The sequence below is a fragment of the Quercus robur genome, chromosome 7 (assembly GCF_932294415.1).
Source record: "Quercus robur chromosome 7, dhQueRobu3.1, whole genome shotgun sequence".
In the NCBI taxonomy this organism is placed as follows: domain Eukaryota; kingdom Viridiplantae; phylum Streptophyta; class Magnoliopsida; order Fagales; family Fagaceae; genus Quercus; species Quercus robur.
Genome location: NC_065540.1, coordinates 46,343,304 through 46,366,505, shown reverse-complemented (window position 1 = coordinate 46,366,505; position 23,202 = coordinate 46,343,304). Strand labels below are relative to the sequence as shown.

Genomic DNA, 23,202 nt, shown 5'->3' with positions numbered 1-23,202 from the left:
TGTGTACTGAAATGATTAAGCACTTGATTTTGTCTGCCATACTTGCATTGTAATGAAGTTGCTTGCCAACACAATTTGTGTGTGTGTGTTTTGTGGACATGAATATGCTGCCTAGTTGTGTTAAATTTCACCTTGTTCAATCAACTAGAAAACAGTATGTAGAAAATTGCATGATACCATCTAATAAGGGCTTTGCAAAGAGACTTGATCAACTGATTGGTTGTAAGCTCCTTTGAGTTTTGTTTAGGCACCCCAAGTTTAAATGTTTTTTACCTGAATGAAGTTCTTTTAAATGCTGTAATCTTGAAAGTTGTTGGTGATTCAAACATTCCTAGATAGGCTCCTATGCTTGGAGGCCTTGTTTTAAGAGGCAAATTGCACACATAAGGCATTGGAATAAGCCAAATGCTTCATTGGGTTTTCAATTGTTTAATAATCTTAAGAAATACAGGTATAAATTTTTACTTATAAAAAAAAATAAAGACATTAGCAAATAAATGTGGTTGTATAAAAAAGACATCAGCAAGCAATTAAATGTGGTAGCATGTATGAATCTGATATTGAAGGTGATGCAAACATATATATAGCTAGATAGGCTCCTACGATTAACTCCAACATCTATAGGGTGTGTATGTAAGGTTCTTATCCTAGTATTCTTCTCTTATTTTACACTTATATTCTATCTTCTATTAGGTTCTATCAATTTGGTCTCATACATAGTCACTGCCTTTGCCTCTGAGTAGCACCCATTCATTAAATGAAGTTCACCGTATAAATGCACAAACACTTTTTTTTTCCCCTTTAATGATTGAGCACTATTGGTCTAAACATATGAAATCTATGTGCTTCTGGTCTTCTTGTATAAATGAAATGTACTTCTTTTGAAGGTAATTACTTCATTGTTTCCTATGTTTCATCTGAATGCAAAAGAAAATTTGCCAAGTGTTTCCTCATGTCAAGAGGGATTTTTTTAGCCTAAATTTATATACCCTTGCAAGTGATATAAGAATACATATTCTCTTTTGCTACTTATTGACATTAGTTTGGCATGAGAACTATGTGGAGTTTGAGGACTGAAGAGTACTAGACCAAGGATTAACTTGCCTAATCTAGACCTAGAAGGATAAACAAGCTCCAAGGACTGCATCCACCAAAGGAGAGTAAAAGAATCGGGACAATTGATATCCTGTGAGGACCTAAGGAGAGGAGAAAAGGTAGCAGCAGGGGCAAGGATGGTGGGAGCAAGCTTCTAGATGGATATACCTCCCACCTCCGCATTCAATGTCCTACACCAACCTTATTAGCTGCATTTATATGAAAATGACCCCTGAATAGTAATTTCACAGCTAGCAACCCTTTCTACCACCTTTAGTAGAGTCTTGATGGGATAAGTATCCTAAAAAATGCCTTGTGACGTATAAGTGGAGGGTTAGGATGTAGGGAAAGGGGATATAAAAGGAAGGGAACCCCCCAGAAAAAGGGGATGAACATTCTAAGGACTTTTAGAATAGAAAAGAGAATGGTGAATAGTTTGGTGTAAAATTTAAACTAAATTTATATACTGGAAGTTGATCCTCGGACTTGCTTGAGGAGGATATTATCCTAAATCGTTGTTTAAATCACACCCATCTATTACTATGGACTTTTTGACCTTAAGCTTGGGCTTAGTGTAGTATTGCACTTGGACTTATTTCTCACTCTCTCTAAAAATTCTATTGTTTGGGCTTGATTTGAAGGACAAGGTACCACTAATCCAAGTGGGCTTGGGCCTTTATTTTCTGAGTACTTACAAGAACCATAGTTATAGTATTGTCTTGATTTTTATCAGATTTAGAAATTGGTCTTCAAATTCAAATCATATCAAATCAAAACACTGAAATTGTGTAATTCACTCAAAAACTAAAATATTAATATCAACTAAGGAATAATAAGAATATAAAGAAAGATTATACCACATGTCATTAAATTAAACAATTAAAAATACTACTACTACTTTTTGTCATCTATATTTTTAATAAATTTGGATTATAATAAGTACTCTCAATCCAAACATGTTTTTTCCCATTCTTATGTAAATGCACTAAATGGACCAAACATGGCCAAAGTTGATCTAAATAGACTGAAATGGATCAAATTTATAGAATTGGACCAAAATGGAAAGAAATTGACCCAAGTTGATTGAATGAGCTAAAGTGGACTAAAGTGAACCAAATGGACCAAAATAGACCAAATTAGATGGAATGGGCCAGATCATCAGGCACATCATCTTCTTTTTTCTTTTTTCTTTTTTATTGATTTGTTCTTCTAATTTTTTTTTTATAATATAAATATATTAACCGATTGACTTTACATATTCATTTTGAATGGCTATTTTTTTTTCCTAATAATATGTTAGATGGTTTAATATATTTAATATTATAAAAAAAAAATAGAGGAACAAAAAAAAAAAAAATGGTACTATGATTGATGATGTGGCTCAACAAGAGCATGAAAATATTAAGGCAATTCTTTGGCTTTTAGATTATAATATATAGATATAGATAAGTCCTTATGACTTTTGGCCACTTCATTATTATTTTATCATAATTTTTTTTTTCATATACCTAAAGTTCAGATCACACCCTCACTTTATTTTTGTAATAATGGATAAGGGGATATATAATAGATTTAAAATGAGGCGGAGGATATCACTAACTTGTATAATGCTGTTTGCTTTTTTTTTTTTTTTTTGACTTTAATGATAGAATATCATGCTGTTCGCTATCTAGCCATGAAACTGAACATAAGAATATATAAAAGGTGGGTTATTGACTCAAGGAGTAGAAGTAAAAAATTAAAAATCCAACAATAAGACTCATTCTTGATGAAGGCTTATGACCATGGTTTTAAAAACCATAACAATAAAAAAATTGGAAATAGGTCTAATTTTTAATCTTTTTATTTATTTATCCTATTTTCAAGGTTTTTATCGTATTGGATTAGGGTTTAATTTCTGATTGAATTGACCAATCCAATTTTTAAAACTATGCTTATGATCCAAATATTCCAAATATCTTGCAAAAAAGATCAAGCAAATTCACATATGAACAAAGGACTCTATAATGAAAAACTTATAAATTTCATAATCAAAAACATTTTAATTCTAACATTGTATTTGGATGGGTCCTTCAGGTGGGTCTTATGCTCATCACTGTGGACCGGGTTTTAAGTTTAGCTGCGTCCAAATATCCAAAAGCCCAAATTCTTTGCTCCTCTTCACAGACTACACTCCACAGTCCATAATCCTTCGTCTTCTTGCTTTCTCTCTTCCAAAGCTAAGCAAGCAGCAATGTCAGACAACGAAGAGAGATGGGAATCCTTACCTGCTGAGATTCCAACCCATATCAAATGCATAATAATCTGTACCTCATTCTCAAAAACATGGAAATCCCAAATCCAAAACCCAGCTTTCATTTCCACCCATCTCCACCATTCCCATAACAAAAGCAAAAACCTCCTCTTCTTCAGGTTGGCAAAAAAAAAAAAAAATAAAGAAGGTGGATTTTTTTACTTATGATTTCATCACAAATGACAATAACAAAGAAGTCTACGCATTGCATAACAAAAATGATGATGACCCAGATGCTGATTTTCACTCAACTGTTAATGGGGCTCTGCATTGGGTTGCTGTCGAGACAAATTCTGATTACAAATCCCATCTTTTTATTTTGGTGTTCGATTTGGGGGATGAAATGTTCCGCGAAATACTTCTTCCAGAACTTCCAGCTTATGGGAATTCCATTGCCTTGTTTTAGCAGGAGTATGAAAGTCTCGGTCTGAATATGTGGGTGATGAAACAATGTGGTGTTGTTTCCTCGTGGACCAATGCTTTGAGTTTAACTATGATCAGTGAAATTGTTTGCCTTACAAGAAAACACATACCGAAGCCAGTTGGCTTTACGAAGAATGGAAAGATTGTGTTGGAAATGGATGGGGAGCTTGTGTTACTGGATCTTGAAACCCAAAAGTTTAAGGATCTTAGGCTTTTAGGATATGAGTATAATTTTGTTGACTCTTATGTTGAGAGTACTCAACATACTGAGGAAAATAGGTAAGATGCATATCATTCACTTTTTTTTAGGGGTTTTTTATATTTGTATAATTGGCATATCAATATGGTACTGTTCTATGAATTCTTATTATTGCTGATTGATTACCTTAATTAAGTGGCTTTATCTTGAGGATAAATAGCTTATCAAGGATAGATAAGTTGACTACATAGCATGTGCACTAAAAATTGTTTGTTGTCCTCATTTCAAATTTTCTTTCATATAATCGTTTATTACTTACTTATAAAAGAAAGTGGTCAATGTTGGTTATCTACTTTGAGCGATCTTATTTATCAAGCAAAGTTCAAGTTTCCTGCCACTTATAATTTACAATTTTAGATTGATAGGCTCGACTATTTCTTTGCTGGAAATTTTATTCTAACCTCTTTTAACTTCATGTTTTAATATTGATAATAAATGTTCTTCATGCTCGCCTTGTATTATTTATTGAAAAAGTTTCTCATTTTGTCAACATTGATTGGTTTATGCTAAAGGTTTTGCTTGTACATTTTAAATCTTCTATTGCCTTAGATGTTTTTCAACTTACTGAAAACATTTCCATAGAACCATGTTCATTGATAAGCAGCTTACTACACAGTATTACTTGCTTGATTGGTTAAGAAATATGAAATAAAAATGTCTAGTTTATACTCCTCTTCCAGATGCATTGTTTTGTTGACTCCATTGCACTCTGATTTTTTTTTTTTTTTTTTTTTTTTTTTTTTTTTTTGTGTGTTTCCCTTTACCCTCTCTCAATCTGTTGTGAATGAGTTAGTATTTTCTATTGCACAATTGAGTGAATTAGAAGCAAAAGGCCAGCGCTAGTGGATACAATAAAGAGAAAAACCAGGTAAATAGAAGACATCCACTTAAAACTTCCATACTTAAAAAGAAATATAACTTGATTCTCTCAAAATCTAGTTTAAAACTAAAACCCCATTTCTATGTTACTCTATGTAACACTATGAACTAAGGACGATAAGAACTGGATTGATCAAGATTGATGATAATGTCTACATGATGTTAGAAAATATTTGCTCTTTACTTTAGCTACAATGGCCTTGAGGGTAACTGCAAATAGTCTATGACAAACATTTGTAATTCTAGGGTAACTACACCAATAAATTGATAAATATTGTAAATTCTGTTTGTCTTTTGCACATTTGTTCAAATCTTGTAAGTAATTATGAATAATATACTGCTTAAATTTTCTGATTTTATGATCCTTGCTAATGAGGGCACTTCCAACACCGTTGACACGTAAGTTTATGGAAGTTCCTTTTCTAGTGTTCTCATCAAGGGTTTTGGTGTGAATTATTGCTTAACATATAATGTTAGTTTGGTTATGTCGTTCCTTACCACAAACTTAGCTATTAGGGACTAGCATTTGGCCTTAGTTGAACTGGATTTTTGTTACTAATACTGGTGGCTCAAGGCCCATTTTGACGAAGTTTTTGTCATCTTATGGAATTTGGGAATTGGCACCTGAAAACTTTAAGATATTTTTTGTTTGTTCATTGACTTGAGAAAGAAACTCGGATTTCACTATCCTTATTTGAGACTTGGTTCATAAAGCTCAGGTGATGGTTGCCAGCTCAAGCAATTCAACTGATTTTTATGATGACTCTTATAACCTGGATCCTTAAATTTCCTCATGGATGTGATAAGTTTGTGTCAATTTCTGTTGGTCCTTTGGCTTAGATTTTTCTATGTGGTGGACTAACAAGTTTTGTAGCTAGTGGCAAATAACTTATTTTTCAATTGATATTAATTAGTTGAATTGCTTTGGAATTGTATTGGATCTACTGTAATTGCTAAGGGAGCAAATAGGTCACATAACACGTTTACCAATCTGCTTACATGCTGATTACCTCGCTTGTCTGAACACTTGATTGGTTCCCATTTGGAAGATTATGCTTTTAAAGCATCAGTATAAACTACTTAGCTTGTCAAGGGTGAATGCCCCCAGATTGCCTAACAAATGGTTATGGAGGGCAAGGTCAATTGCTTGTAGTTTTATCGGTTAGAGGCAAGTCCAGTGGGCTCTTCTTTAGAAAGGTTCCCTACGTTATGGGGGACAAAAAGCATAAGTAGAGTTGTGCCTTTTGCTAAATCATTTGAGTAGGCTAGTCGGAAATGTATGAATATGTCATTAACAATATAAAGGGACTTTCTGTCTTTCATTTTGATGTCAGAGTTTCTTTCTTTCTTTCTTTTCTTTTCCCTATAAATCTTTAGTTTACATTAGTATGAAATTTGGAAGTCAAATAGACTGCTGATATATGTGAATGTGAGTCTTTGTGCATGTTTGTTTATATATATATATATATATATATATATCCTTGTCTCTGGCCTTACCGGAGGGATAGTTTCAAGGTATTATTAAATGACTAACCCTGTGTTAGCTCTTCTTAAAGTGGAAAAAGTTGATGGACCTAGTAAGTATTTGGGTCTAACTTAGATACAGGTCAGAAAACGACAGCTTTTTAAATTTGTAGTTGCAAAGTAGTTTAAAAGCCACAATGATAGAAGGCAAAATTGTTGTCTCACTCTCAGGATGATAGTAAAATTTCTAATCATAACTGTTATGAGCTGATTGCCTTTTTACCCTTTTTTCATGCTTTACACTGTGTTTGGTAAAGCAAAAGGGAGGGAAGGGAAGGGAAAGGGGAAGGGGGGAAGAGAGGAGAGAGGAGAGGGAAGAGAAAGGATAAAGTTTTTCCTTTCCCTTGTTTGGTTTGTAAGGGAAAAATGGAGGGAAACACACCTTATTGGTGGGTCCCACCATAAGTACTCTCTCATTTTCCTCCCAATTTGGGAGGAAAGAATGTGGTGGGCTATGGAGGAATTTGTTTCCTTCATTTTCCTTTCCTTCACACCAATCCCTCCTAACCAAACAAAGGATTTTATTTCCTTTCCTTCCCTTTCTTTTCTTTTCTTCCCAAATCCTTCCAAACCAAACAAAGTGTTAAAGTGCATGATGCAATTTGTATTGATAGAATGATTTGGAATCTTTTCTGAGGACATGATGTAGGGATCAAGAAAATTCATATAATAAACTGGAATTTTAGCTGCTCATCTAAAAACAGTTTTGGCAGCAAAGCGGTTCTGGGGAGTTATTTCTAATTCAAATATTTTGTTTTCTAAGGTGTTAATGGCTAAGTATTTTAAGAAGGAAAGTATCTTTAGTGTCAGGGTTAAGCCTTCTTAACTCTTGGGGTTGGAAAGATATCCTTTCTTTAGAAATTCAGCTTTGGCTTAACCTAAAAGGTGAGGCTGTGGGTTGCGAATGAGCTCATGCTCAACTGGTTCTTTCTCCCCTTAGAAGTGCTAGTTGGAGTGTGGGGTAATGGGTTCAACACTCATTGTGTGCATGTGTAACTTACTAATAAAAATAAATAAATAAAGCCACCAATGCATTTCATGGATTTTCATTTTGTTCTTTCTAAATACTTGGCATTGATCATATCATACATTAGGTATGAATATATACTGTTTGATATGGAACTGTTCTATTAATTTTTTTTTTCCTGATTGATTGACTTACTTAGGTGGCTTTATCTTTAAAAAAATTAATTCATTTAGGCTGTGGTTACTGTCGATTATATTAAGGCAATAGTTGACTACATAGCATTTTATTCTTAAAATATTTTGTCCTCATTTCAAATTTTCTTCAATATAATCATTTACTACTTCTATAATGAAAGAGGTGGTCAGTATTGGTTATCTACTTTGAGCAAGCTTATTTATCAAGCCCAGTTCATGTTTCCTGCCACTTATGATTTACAACGTATAGATAGATGCAGGGGCGGAGCTGCACTTAGCAATGTATGTATATTTTACAATTGTTTAAAATATTAGACCTTAAAATCAATATTTGGCCCCTCCAAAAAATAAGAGCTGGCCCCTGCAAAAAAGAATTGAACAACTAATTGTTGGGTTCCAAAAAATAGTTGTTAAGAACAACAAACTATCCACCTTGTAACATAAATAGTTGTTACTTTTAAATTTTTAGTTTTTTCCTCTCTTAATTGGTAAGTTTTGTTTGTTTAGTTTAGATAGTAAGTTTTTAATAAAATAAATTTCTCTTAGAGTTATTTTATTTGAGACTAAGTCTTTTTTGCTGTTTTTGTTAAGTTTCAAATTGTTTGTCAATACTTAATTAGTTAGTCACAAAGCATCAAATGAAAAAAACAGAAAAAAAAAAACTACACTGAGGATATGCAATGTTAGGGAGTGACGATACTAAAGAGCAATTTTTTTGGTTAAGTGAAAATGAAAATAGTAAATAAGATTTATAAGTGCCAAACCCCAAATCCTTTTTAAAATGAAGTGATTATTTTCTAATAAGGTATAGTTGATACAATGGGTCCGTTTGGATTGAGCTTATTTTTGCTGAAACTGAAAACACTGTAGCGAAATAATTTTTAAATGTGTAAATAGTGCTGTGTGACCCATTTTTAATGAAAAAGTTGCTAAAAAGTGTAATTTGTGGGTCCATGAACAGTGCATCTGAGCACTGTTCATGGAAAATCTGGTCAACAATTGCGGCTTGGAAAAAAAAAAGAAAAAATAAAAGGAAAACACAGAAATAGTGAACGTGGACGCGCAAACGCGCAATCCAAACACAGTCAATATACTAGATTTTCTAAATTAAGTTATTTATATTTAATATTTGAAAATGTTTTTTTTTCTAAGAATTAAAAAAAAATTAACAAAACCTCATAGTTCAACATCTAAATCAATAATATTAACAAAAATAAAATGACTTACCAACTAACGCTTTCTAAGTGTGACTTTGCTTAATTAGTAGAAAAAAAAAATTCCAAAGCCAAAGTTTATCTAGAAAAATCAATCACCTAAATAATTGAACAAAACAGAAAGATTTTGAAACTTGGATCATTCAATGAATCGTAAAATAGAGAGGTTTAAGGTTTTTAAGGTTAGACCGAGGTCAAACCAAGATTGAATCATAATGACATCATAATTACTTTTATGTTTATTTTAAATATAAATAAATATATTAAATTAGTAAAAAATGAAGAAAAAAAAAAAGACTAAAATAGTCCAAATAAATATAGAGTTTTATCTTTCAAATATATTTTTTATATCATAACTTTCATAAGATAAATAAAAAATATGAAATCCTTAGCAAACATAATAAACAAAACATATAACAATATCATAATTGATTGAGAAATAATATGTTCACAACATTTTCACAATATTTTTACAACAAATTGTAAGTGGCAGGTTGTTACTAGTTGTTATTGTTGGAGCAAAAAAGTAACTTAGTATTAGTTTCAAATTTGAACGAATAATAACTAACCACTGTGATTTGTTGTAAAAATATTGTAAAAATGTTATAGATATAACATCTTTCAAATAAATATATAAATATTATATATTTTTATATAAACATATATAATATTTTACACTATATATAAATGTGCAATCAAATGATTATTACAATATCAACCAATAATTATTTTGCGAAAAAAATGTAGTTGATTTATCAAAACTACTATTGAAGTAAACAAATAATAAACTATTGCTATCAAATTTAAATCTAACATAAAATGTTACTAAAATATTAAAAAGCTGACGTGGTACACAAATATCAACAAAACTGATAATTAAATATAACAAATATTGTTTTTCAAAAAAAAAAAAAAGTATATATATATATATATATATAACAAATATTAGGGGAAATCTAATTTTTTGTGGTCTTTGATGGAGTGTGGTACACAAAGTGGCCGGCGTCATTTCCTAAGCTAGAAAGTGGAAACTACTTTTACCAAATAGATAGATAGGCTTCAAGTCTTCAACAAACAAATGACTGAATGAAATGAGAGTTCTCAGCAAAAAAACAAGAACAGTCAGAGAAATAGAGATCCCAGCGCCATTGCTCCCTGGTCGTCGACGGGAGGCTGCAGAAGACAAGGATTGAAGCTGTGACTGGTGTCGGACGACTTGTACGTGGAGGCAAACTTTTGAGTTATTACACTCTGGACACTACGGCTGTGTAAGAGCAAATTTTAGTTTTTTCTTTTTCTATTTGGAGGGATCTTGTAAAAGGATTTTTTTTTTTGGAAAAGATTATTGAGTCTTCTTTTGCCATTTGGGATTTTCTTAACAATGGCGATAATAGGTACTATAATTAACAAGTTTTTTTTTTTTTTTTTTTTTTTTTTTTTTTTGCTTTTTTAAGTTCTGATCTGAACTGGAGAATCGTTTACATTTTTTAAATAAGGCGGTTCAACCGCGATTCATACGGTTCACTAACTTATTTACATATGTTGGTAAAAGAACCGTTTCAATGAACGGTTCACAATTAAACAGATTGGACCGGATCAAAACCATATAATTATAAATAGTGGAGATTTGTCGTTTGGACCGTTTCAACAATGATTTGTGGAAGTTATCAAAATGTGAGGACTTCATCATTGCACACTGACATGACATTAATATGCTTTATATCATGAGTCATGACCATCATATACATGAGAATCACTTCTATCCAACTAATAATGAAGAGTTCATTCTCAAGAAAAAAAAAAAAAAAAAAAAAACTAGTAATGAAGAGTTGTGCAATTTTTTTGCTACGCAGGAAAAAGGGGATTACTTGTTATTAAAAGAAATATAAATTCCAGTAATTTGTGTCAGCTTGACTGACTGTTCTTGGACGCTCCTATCCAAGTGGTGGGTGTGATCACATGCGTGTTGGAGACTCTAATCCAACAACCCTCATGGTCAAGTCAACTGTGTTAAAAGTATTTTATTTTATTTTAATTTTTTATGTAACTGCGTTTAAAGACTTCAATTGACTCGGAAGTACATAAAATCTTCATTTTATATTCATCCCATCCCATCCCTCACCTCGCTCACAACATCAGATATATTTACAGTGCTTTGCTTTTGCCTTCTCTTTTCTCTTTTTGGGTATCAAATTCAAATGGGGTGTTTAGGTTGGAAATATCAATTGTTCTGTCTTGTAGTTCTACTCTCCTTTCTCTTTCATCTTCCATCGTCTTTTTCCTCTTCCTTGTCATCAATCTCACCATGCTCTGCTTTACTCCATTTTAATAGCTCTCTTTCTCTTCACAGATCCGCTTCTCCTTCTTATTACGCATCTAGAATTCAGATGTGTGATAATTCATATCCAAAGACAGCCTCTTGGAAGGAAGATAAGGAATGCTGTAGTTGGGATGGGGTCGAGTGTGACCAAACCACACGCCATGTTATTGGCCTCGACCTCAGTTGCAGTTGGCTCAATGGCCCCATTCATTCCAACAGTACCCTCTTCTTTCTTCCCCATCTCAGGACCTTGAATCTCGCTGGCAATTGCTTCAATGAATCCCTAATTTCGCCTGAGTTTGGCAAGTTTAAGACTTTGACTCATCTTAACCTTTCTTTTTCCTGTTTTTCTGGCAAAATCCCGAACGAAATCTCTCATTTGTCTTCGCTGGTTTCACTTGATCTTTCACTCAACGATGAGCTTTTAATTGAAACACCAGTATGGAAAAGAGTCATTTATAACCTTACTCAGTTAAGGGAACTTCTTCTGGATTGGTCAGATATGTCCTCAATCAGAGCTAATTCCTTGATGAACCTATCCTCCTCTTTGACAACTCTTAGTCTCAATGACTGTATGTTGCAGGGAAAACTCCAAAATAACTTCCTCGGCCTTCCCAGCATACAAACCCTTGATCTAGGGTTTAATGACAATCTTGATTTGGGTCCTTTTTCAAAGTGTAATTGGAGCAGTATTTACCTGAAATTCTTAGATCTCTCTTTTATAAGCTTTTCAGAAGAATTACCTAATTTTATCAGCAATATGAAGTCTTTGAAGCATTTGAATCTCGCTAATTGCAATTTGATTGGGTCAATTCCAATATCACTTGGAAACCTTACAAAACTTACTTCTTTGGATATGTCATCTAATAATTTCAGCGGTAAGATTCGATTGCCACTTTTAAATTTTAGTTGTTTTTGACTTACGCATGAACTAACAATTTTTTTAAATTATTGGGAAATATTTCAACAGGTTTGCTACCGTTGTCACTATTGAACTTGCCCAATCTCTCAACTTTACACCTTGGCTATAATCAACTTGTTGGTCCCCTTCCTAATCATGTAAGTGGTTTTAATCTTATTGATCTCTCACTAGGTTCAAATTTCCTAAATGGGACACTGCCATCTTGGTTGTTCAATTTGCCCTCTTTGGTGACATTAAGTCTTGATGATAATCAATTCATTGGTGAGATTGATGAATTCAAGTATAATTCATTGGAGTATCTTGATTTGGGTTATAATAAGTTACAGGGCTCTATACCAAGGTCAATATCTAGATTTGTTAACCTTACTTATCTATCTCTCTCATCAAATAACTTGAGTATTATGTTGGAGTCAGAAATGTTTTCAAAGCTCAAAAATCTCGAGTTACTTGATTTTTCAAATAATAACTTAGTTGGCATCAACAATAATGTCACCTATACCTTGCCCAATCTTCAACTGTTGAACTTGTCTTCTTGCAATATTAGTGAATTCCCAATTTTCTTAAGAACAACAACAACATTACTACTCTTAGACCTTTCCAAGAACAAAATTTATGGTCAAATTCCAAGATGGTTGGGGGATGTGGGGAGGGATTCATTATATTTTCTTGATCTTCGTGACAACTTGCTTCAAGGACCATTTCCCAATCTAAGTTTTCTTAGTCTACGATATATCTTTGTCTCCAATAACAAATTAATTGGAGAAATCCCTTCTTTAATTTGCAATGCAAGTTCCCTTTATGTTCTAGACTTATCTCATAACAACCTAAGTGGCATGGTTCCTAAGTGTTTGGTACAATCTAATGTCCTCTCAGTGTTGGATTTGCGAATGAATAGCCTTCATGGTACCATCCCTACAACATTTTCCACAGGAAATAAGTTTAGGAATATTAACCTTAATGGCAATCAATTGGAAGGGCCATTGCCAAGATCTTTAGCAAATTGTAGGAACTTGGAAGTTTTAGATCTTGGAAGTAATAAGATAAATGGAACCTTCCCTTATTGGTTGGAAGGTCTTTTAAATTTACAGGTTCTTGTCATAAGATCCAACAAATTTCAAGGTTGTATAGGCAATCCTAAGACCAAATTTCCTTTCCCAAATCTGCGAATCCTTGACATCTCTAACAATGAGTTTAATGGTCCTTTGCCAATAAAATATTTCAAATTTTTGAAAGCCATGACAAATGTGGATGAAGGAAAAGTTGCAATAAAATATATGGGAGAGGGGTATTATCAAGATTCTTTGAATGTGATGATGAAAGGGTTATATATTGAGTTGGTGAGAATCCAAACTGTCTTCACGATCATTGATTTTTCAAAAAATAGTTTTAGTGGGGAGATGCCACAGATAATTGGGAGGCTAAAATCACTCAAGGGGCTCAACTTTTCTCACAATAACCTTACAGGTTATATTCCATCATCATTTGGAAATTTGAGCAATCTTGAATGGTTAGACCTCTCTTTCAACAAGCTTATCGGGGAGATTCCTAGGCAATTGGCAAATTTGTCGTGGCTTGAAGTTTTAAATCTGTCGCATAACCAACTTACAGGACACATACCTTCAGGAAAGCAATTTAATACATTTGATAATGATTCATACACTGAAAACTTGGGATTATGTGGATTTCCGTTGTCAACAAAGTGCAATAGCTATGCGGCAAAGAAACCACCACCATTGACCTTACAACAAAAAGACAATATAGAGCCTCAAAATGGGTTTAGTTGGCAAGCTATATTGATGGGTTATGGATGTGGAGTGATATTTGGAATGTTGATGGGATATCTTATGTTTAAAATTGGAAAACCAAAGTGGATTGTGAGGATGGTCAAGTTAGAGTAACATATCATGCTTAGAAGGCTGAAGAAGAATGTCCAAAGACATGGAGGAAAAAATAACCAGTCAAAACAATTTGTGGGTGGTTTTGCTAGAGTTTTTAAAGAAGGTTTCAAAGGCATGTTGTAATTTGCGGAAACCACTTCATCATAAAATGGTTGGGAGTCTATGTAGGATGCATCTGTTGTGGGTCTTCCTCATTTCTAGATCATGGTGTTTTCAACCAAGGAGGAGATTCTGGGTGTGCGGGAATCTGACTTCAACAGCTAAATAGAAATTGACTCCAAATTTGACACTAATGTTGAAGCCCAGTAGAAAGCGGAGCTCTCCTTCAGCCCTATCCATGTGGCAATATTAGGCTAAAGAAGAAGCCTCTCTAAACACTCACTTCTTCATCATCCTTATTCACTTTCTTCTTCATTTTTTAAACAATGGAGACAGAATTGCTATTTAGGAGAATATCAACTTCTTTCATAGTCCTCAAAGCCACAAGACACCATTCTATGCCAAGGTATGCTCCCTCTTTAGTTACATCTTTGGGTGCCTTTGTCACTCTCTTATCCCTTTTTCTCTAAATTCAAAGGCTCATTCAACGGAAAATCAAGATGCTGGGCTTTTTAATTATTATTTATAAAATAAGTGTTTGATTTATTTATTTTAATGCAGTTGGTTGGCATCATTGCTGTTGAAGTAATTGGTAAGCCCAAAATCTCTTTTCACCTTGCAATTTGGTTTTCTATTATTATAATATTTGTCTTTTATTGATTTGATTTGTTTGCCCAGTAAGATTCGAGGTTGTTGCCTCCAATGTTTCAAAACATATCAGTAACTTCTGTGCACTTGAACAGATCAAGACCTCTACGGCTAACGCAAAGGTCCTATTTCTCTCTTTCTTAATTTTTAAATTTGTTAACCATATCCTTGTGTATTCAAAAAAAAAAAATTTGTCCATTTTTTGATTATTTGGTGAATGCATTTCTTAATATTTAACATTTGTTATACATGTTGAATGTGAATATTGTCACTTTTTGATTGATTAAAGAAAAAAAATGAGAATTCCACTAGGTTGAAGGTTCAAGATGATATTGAGATTGTATGGTAATATATATACCATATTAAAATACCTATTTTTCCAAAAATTTAAGTTGTTAGAAAATGGTCAATTTAATTTTTTAACCATATTCCAACAAGTATCATTTCTCAAAGAGGCTATGGCAGTTAAGTCATGGTGTCTAATAAAATCCTAGGTATATACTTGGTACCAAATGTAAAGTTTGAGGAGACATTAAGGCTTGGTTTGAGGTTGCAAAGAGAATTTTTTGTTAGTGAATAGTCAAGTTGTAATTGGGGCGGAGGGCATTTCTCTAATTTTGATGATAGGCGTAATTGAGGGTTTTAGACTCTTAGTTTGATTCTTTGCAAGGTTAGTTGCAGCTTCCATTTAGTTTCCTGCTTGCTCTGTTTTTGTTGTTAGATGTTGCAGCATTTAGCTACTGGAGTTTGCCGTTTGTATGGTTTCATTTGTTAAAAAAAAAAGTTACAGTTATCTATGATTTTCCTTAAGGACCTTGATTATATTTGCTTACTTAGTTTTGACATTTCAAAACAATCTAGAGCGAAAGTGCGCATTCAAACCTGAATTCCCTTGCAGCCAAACCTTAATGTTCTAACTAAATTAACTTTTTTTTTTATTGATAACATTGCTCCTGTGGTTATAGTTTTTTTTTTTTTTTTTTTTTTTTTTGTGTGCAGTTTAATTATTGAGAAGTTCTAGATTTGGATGGAAAGCAAAAGAAAATGCAACATTTGAGGAATGTTCTGCAACAGTTGAGGTTCATATCATTTAGGAGTTAAAAGTCAAAGGTGATTGAGATTTCAACGGTAGCATGCAATCTCTTTTCCTTCTTTTTTTTTTTTTTTTTTTTTTTTTTTTTTTTTTTTTCTTTTCAATTTCTATATTTGCATTTTTATTTAATGTATCTTACTATTAAGATATTAAATTTAATTAGAAACAAATTTAGATGTTTCAAGTTCAACTGTCAATGACCAAAATGATATAGATCTATCTAGGCATGTTGAATCATGTAATTCTCAGTGTGGTCAAATCTTAAAAGGTCCAATTAGTCTAGAGGTTTTGCTTTGTTTTTTCTTTTTACAATTTAGGCTTAGCTTTAGTGATCCATATTCTAGTGATTATTCTTACCTCTAGGTTGGCCAGGTTTGGGATTTAATGATGCATTTGATTTGAATTCATCTTCAATGACCCTTACCTTTGTTAATAATGATTCCGACTCTAGTTTGTACCCATCATCATAGAAAATTATAACATATTAATCAGACTTCAAAAAATATGCCTCCATCTTGCCAAGCTAGGCTTCCTTCTTTAGGTAAATCTTCTCCCTTCTACTTAAAGAATAATAAATAATGCATTAAGCCATGTTGTGAGTAGAACATAACTTTGCAGTTCTATTGTAAATAAGCTTAGGAGTAAATAAAAACTATATCTCCTGAAATGAAGTGGTAGAAAGTGATTTGACTTTCCACTCAAGGCAGGCCATTTAAATGGGGCTATCATGGTTTATCTTCTGCAGCAGTTTCCTTGAAAGTGATCTGACTAAGTCATGATGTTTAATAAAATCCCTGGTATATATCTTGTGTTAAGTGATTTTGTGGGGTATGGATTGGTTGAAGGGTAAAAATTTTGAAAGCACCATATGCAAACCCTCTTCGTCTATGGTGGTTTATTATATTTGGCTTCAAAGAAATGCTCTTGTATGTAGCGGCAATGTAAAGTCTGAGAAGGCTATCCTGCTTTTGACTAGAAGAGAGATTAAGGCCTAGGTTGAGTTTGTAATGAGAATGAAAAAATTGTTAATAAATAATCTTATGTTGTAATTCTTTGGAAGAGAGGGAGGGGGTTCGCATTTCACTATCTTGCATGATAACCATAATTGAGGGGTTTTAGTTCAATTATCTGTTCGATTGGTTTCAGTTGCTATTTAGTTTGCTGCTTGCTATGTTTGTATAGTTTGTTTACTTTAAAAAGTCATTCATTCATAGGGGGGAAAGTTTATGCTTATCTTTGATTCTAAAACCTATTATGTTATATATTCATGTTTCCCAAAGCCAAATTAGATCTATGATCTATGATTCATTTCTTCTTGGCAAAAGTCAAGGTATTTTCTGCCTTCTATTTTCTTTTGTCCTTTTTGATCTTTAAATAGTTTTGTTATTTACTTTTATAAAAATAAAAAATAAAAAATTATGTTGTCTACTTGAATATCAAATAAGTATTTGCTATACAAGAAGCTGCATATATAATCTCTAAAAACACCACCCTCTTCTCCCCCCATAAATTATGATTATTTGTTACATTCATGCAAAGTGTTTGATAAAATACCTAAGGGTCTTGTTCTTTTTATTAGAATTTGATATTGATACCTTCTATTTCATCTTGCCAGGCCCTAATAGAAATTTCAATCTTTATGAGGTTTGAATCAAAATGGAATCATTTTATTTCGTTGTAGAGAAGATGCAGTGAATGATAGGATGATTTTACCCTATACCTTAAATTTTTGTGATTTCACTCTATTGTTATATAAATCTCTACATGGAACGAAGTCGGTTAATTAAGCTCTACTCCACTTTATTGCATTTGAGCCATTTGCACAGAAGTGGGCTCTTAGGAACCATTTGTGGTGTGTGATAATGAAAGTAGTGAAAGCGAAATACATGGATTTTGTTGGGAAGAAAGCACTTAATCATTTAGGCATCCAACAACTAAACTATGGTGCTTCTTTAGGTAATAGAATGGTGAAAATTACCCTTAGCTAAATATACATTTCTTCAATGCATGAATTTGAGAATCCACTTGATGCTTTTCTTAGTGTTGTTTGATTTAATGTTTTTGTGCTACTCACAATTTGGATGGTATGGAATCAATTTTTCAATTATTTTGAGTTAGTACTGTACCACTATTCTTAGTTATGAAAGAAAAGAAAAAAGTTGATGGGTTATGAATCTTTGCATAGAATCAGTATCTTATTTATAGTTTTCACTAATATTAATTTAGTACACAGACATGAAGGTGGAAATGAAAGTGCTTGCATGCATTCTCTTTGTTCTTGCTATTGTTGAGCACTATTAGTCAATAGTATCCTAGCTCCTTTGCCTTGAGAGCTACTTCAAGATAGCTTTCTGATGTACCAACATTATGGAATTAGCTTTGGAATTGTTCCATTCCTCAAAGATTCTGGTCCCTGCTATATTTCTAGCTTTAAATGTGTGTCTCCTCCTTTTATTCTTCTTGTGCCTTGCCCCTGCAGCTTTGACATTTAGTTGCCAAACCTTAACAAACTCAATGGTGGATGCATAATGTCTTTCCTTAGTTTAAGGCCTGTTTTTGTTCTTGTATGCATCATGGTACCTGCAAACAAGAGCTAAGTATGTGGGCACCACTTCAATTGGATTAGGGTGTTTCTCTCATGGATGACTTGATTTTTGTGAAGCTAGATTTTCTATAGGGTGGTGAAGATCACTTGCAAGAAGGCCACATTGTCTTGGAGTTATACTTATTAGTTGTGATGCACCTTGTTAACCAGTGTTTTACTGAAGTCTATCCTAACTATTATTTTCTAAGGACAAATCTAATCCCAACTAGACAGCCCTTTCCGAGGGGTAAGCTAGAAATATGAGGTGGTTTCATTCTCCTCTTGGAAGAAAGGGCAGTTGTTAGGGGTCTGAATATCTCTATGTCTCAGATTCATGAGATTCATTCTAACTGGCAGGCTGTCATGAAATTTTTTCCAAATTAAGGTTATGATTTTTACTGGCAGTTTGCTTTCCAGATGCTGGACCAAACCTCATTAGGTGTACCAAGTACCTTGGCCTCATTTGGGTCATTATGACAATTAGCTAGATGGAGCAGGTTTTAGGCTTTTTTAACTTGGTATCCACCCAAGCTAGGGTGATGCCAAACAAGCCTATTTTGGCCCCCATCAATTTTGGGGAGGGGGTAAGAGTAAGATAGGATTGTGTTACTTAGGGATGAATGGTATAACTTCCTAACTAGGTTACTAGATCTGGTGGCAAGTTCTGGTTGAGCCATTGATTACGTCAGCCATAGTTTTGTGGACATGCTGATGAACAAAGCAATCTTGGCTCATGAGATTTAAGAGTGATTTTTGTTTGTAGCAATGAGATTTATGATTTTTTTTTTGATGTTGGCAAGAAATTTTGGTTAAATTTGTGATTCTTGCATATATTTTTTTTGTTATGGAGGATGTTAACTTTTGCATTTAGTTTCTATTTTCCCTTAGTCAAGTTGTTTCTTAATGGTATAACTTTTCCTGGTTCAAAGCAGCAATAGGCTGTAGACGTGGCAAGCATTCTTGCGTCCATTTTGAAAGGGAAAATTATTGGAGTTCATAGGTATTAAGCATCTTTTTAGCCTTTTATTTTTCTGTTATTGAAAATATGTGATGAACAAAGTAATCTTAGGTTCATAATTCTTTTGTAGCAATGATATATGTGATATCTTCTTATTATGTACCTGTTGGCATGGGTATATGCCTAGATCATTTACCCTGGTCCCCATCCTAGGTGCACATGTTCATGTGGTAAAGGTTTAGAGTGCTTCTTAATATGTACATTCTAAAAAACCAAAAGTATTAGTGTAGGTTGGTTTTGGTTTTTTCTATTTGGTCCCTACTCTATTTGGTGTTTATTTATCTACTTCTAGTGTTATATCACAAACAAGAATGCACTTACATGTCTTAATTTCTTGCAGGACGCTATGCAAACACGGTTGGTGAGGAGCTGCAGTAATAGACTTTAATTTGGCAAAAGATAATTTTCAAGAAAGCTTCTTGATGGTGTTTTGTTTCCTGGTATGGAATTAGTTTATTATGCCAAAATGAATTGTAGCTGTTTATGTTGGGACTCATTTTGTGGATACACCAATTTTATATTACTAAATTAAATACTAATTATGGGTGATTTGTAGAAATGATTAAGCACTTAGTTTTGACTGTCATGCTTGCATTGTGATGAAGAAGCTCATTAACATTGGGGGTGTGTGTGTGTGTTTTGGGGACAAGGATGTGCTGCCCAATTTTGTTAAGCTTCTCCTTGCCTAGTTGTAGTTGTTTATGTTGAACTCCGATGACCAATTGCTTACTCTTTTTTCTGGTTCCCTTTTTGATTGGGCTAGGGCTCGGGGACACATCTAGTGATTCTCTTCCTTTATTCCTTAGCTCTCTTTCTCTTTGTAATTAGTGTTTTTTTTTTTTTTTTTTTTATGTTTTTGCTTTTTCATCTTTTTTTGTACTTTTGATATGCTGGTGCTACTTTGCATTTAGCAGTTTTTTGAATATACATCTTTCTTAACTATCAAAAAAAAAAAAAAAAAACTCCTTTTGCAGTTACATCATTATTATGTTAGTATTTCTAGATGATATGCAATTTGGTTTCAGTGTGTATACTGAAATGATTAAGCACTTGATTTTGTCTGCCATGCTTGCATTGTAATGAAGATGCTTGCCAACACAGTTTGTGTGTGTGTTTTGTGGACGTGAATATGCTGCCTAGTTGTGTTAAATTTCACCTTGTTCTATCAACTAGAGAGCAGTATGTAGAAAATTGCATGATACCATCTAATAAGGGCTTTGCAAAGGGACTTGATCAACCAATTGGTTGAAAGCTCCTTTGAGTTCTGTTTAGGCTCCCCAAGTTTAAATGTTTTTTACCAGAATGAAGTTCTTTTAAATGTTGTAATCCTGAAAGTTGGTGGTGATGCAAACATTACTAGATAGGCTCCTATCCTTGGAGGCCTTGTTTTAAGAGGCAAATTGCACACATAAGGCATTGGAATAAGCCAAATGCTTTATTGGGGTTTTTTTTTTTTTTTGATAGGGGCTTCATTGGGCTTTTAATTGTTTAATAATCTTAAGAAATACACGTATAAATTTTTACTTATAAAAAAAAAAAAAATAAAGACATTAGCAAATAAATGTGGTTGTATAAAAAAGACATCAGCAAGCAATTAAATGTGGTAGCATGTATGAATCTAATATTGAAGGTGATGCAAACATATATATAGCTAGATAGGCTCCTACGATTAGCTCCAACATCTATAAGGTGTGTATGTAAGATTGTTATCCTAGTATTCTTCTCTTATTTTACACTTATTTTCTATCTTCTATTAGGTTCTATCAATTTGGTCTCGTACTGAGTCATTTTCTTTGCCCCTGAGTAGCATCCATTCATTAAATGAAGTCCACCGTATAAATGCACAAACACATTGTTTTTCCCCTTTAATAATTGAGCATTATCGGTTTAAACACATGAAATTTGTGTGCTTCTGGTCTTCTTGTATAAATGAAATGCACTTCTTTTGAGGGTAATCACTTTATTGTTTCCTATATTTCATCTAAATGCAAAAGAAAATTTGTCAAGTGTTTCCTCGTGTCAAGAGGGATTTTTTTAGCCTAAATTTATATACCCCTGCAAGTGATATAAGAATACATATTCTCTTTTGCAACTTATTGACATTAGTTTGGCATGAGAACTGTGTGGAGTTAGAGGACCGAAGAGTACTAGATCGAGGATTAACTTGCCTAATCTAGACCCAAAAGGGTAAAAGAGCTCTGAGGACTTCGTCCACCCGAGGAGAGTAAAAGAATCGGGACAAAAGATATCCTTTGAGGATCTAAGGAGAGGAGAAAAGGTAGCAGCAGGGGCAAGGATGGTGGGATCCTTGATGGATATACCTTCCACCTCCGCATTCACTGCCCTACACTAACTTTATCAACTGCATATATTTGGAAATGACCTCTGAATAGTAACTTCACAGCTAGCAACTCTTTCCACCACTTTTAGTAGAATCTTGATGGGACAAGTATCCTAAAAAATGTCATGTGATGTACAAGTGGAGGGTTGGGATGCATGGAAATGGGATATAAAAGGAAGGGAATCCACCTGAAAAAGGGGATGAACATTCTAAGGACTTTTAGAATAGAAAAGAGAATGGTGAATAGTCTGGTGTAAAATTTAAATTGAATTTATATATTGGAAGTTGATCCTTGGACTTGCCGGAGGAGGATATTATCCTAAATCATTGTTTAAATCACACCCATATATTACTATGGACTCTTGGGCCTTAAGCTTGGGCTTAGTGTAGTATTGCACTTGGACTTGTTTCTCACTCTCTTTAAAAATTCTATTGTTTGGGCTTGATTTGAAGGATAAGGTACCACTAATCCATGTGGGCTTAGGCCTCTATTTTCTGAGTACTTACAAGAACCATAGTTATAGTATTGTCCTGATTTTTATCAGATTTAGAAATTGGTTTTCAAATTCAAATCATATCAAATCAAAACATTGAAATTGTGTAATTCACTCAAAAACTAAAATATTAATATCATCTAAGGAATAATAAGAATATAAAGAAAGATTATACCACATGTCATTAAATTAAACAATTAAAAATAATAATATTACTTTTTGTCATCTATATTTTTAATAAATTTGGATTTATAATAAGTACTCTCAATCCAAACATGTTTTTTCCCATTCTTATGTAAATGCACTAAATGGACCAAACATGGCCAAAGTTTATCTAAATAGATTGAAATGGATCGAATTTATAGAATTGGACCAAAATGGACAAAAATTGGCCCAAGTTGATTGAATGAACTGAAGTGGACTAAAGTGAACCAAATGGACCAAAATAGACCAAATTAGATTGAATGGGCCAAATCATCAAACACATCATCTTTTTTTCTTTTTTCTTTTTTATTGATTTGTTCTTCTAATTTTTTTTTTTTATAATATAAATATATTAACCAATTGATATTACATATTCATTTTGAATGGCAATTTTTTTTCCTAATAATATGTTAGATGGTTTAATATATTTAATGTTATAAAAAAAAATAGAGGAACGAATCAAAAAAAAAAAAATGGAACTATGATTGATGATGTGGCTTAACATGAGCATGAAAATATTAAGACTATTCTTTGACTTTTAGATTATAATATATAGATATAGATAAGTTCTTATGACTTTTGGACACTTCATTATTATCTTATCATTTTTTTTTTCATATACCTATAGTTCAGATCACACCCTCACTTTATTTTTGTAATAATGGACAAGTGGATATATAATAGATTTAAAATGAGGTGGAGGATATCTTTTTTTTGGTAAAAGACGATTTCA

General features: G+C 33.0%; 1 protein-coding gene across 12 annotated transcripts in view; it reads left to right on the top strand.

The window, feature by feature from the left end:
- Positions 1-23,202, top strand: part of LOC126693686 (receptor-like protein 7) — a 98,106-nt gene that overhangs the window by 48,489 nt on the left and 26,415 nt on the right. For 2 of the 12 annotated variants that reach the window (XM_050389806.1, XM_050389805.1), the window contains exons 1-2: positions 10,954-12,046; positions 12,139-13,209. In XM_050389806.1, the coding sequence (XP_050245763.1) occupies positions 11,047-12,046; positions 12,139-13,209 (2,071 nt within the window). In that variant the 5' untranslated portion in view covers positions 10,954-11,046. Of the gene's footprint in view, positions 1-10,953; positions 12,047-12,138; positions 14,494-14,648; positions 14,680-14,765; positions 14,858-15,734; positions 15,864-19,770; positions 20,153-23,202 lie in introns of those variants that run through there. The other 10 variants (XM_050389811.1, XM_050389810.1, XM_050389802.1 and 7 more) reach the window with 10 other exon arrangements.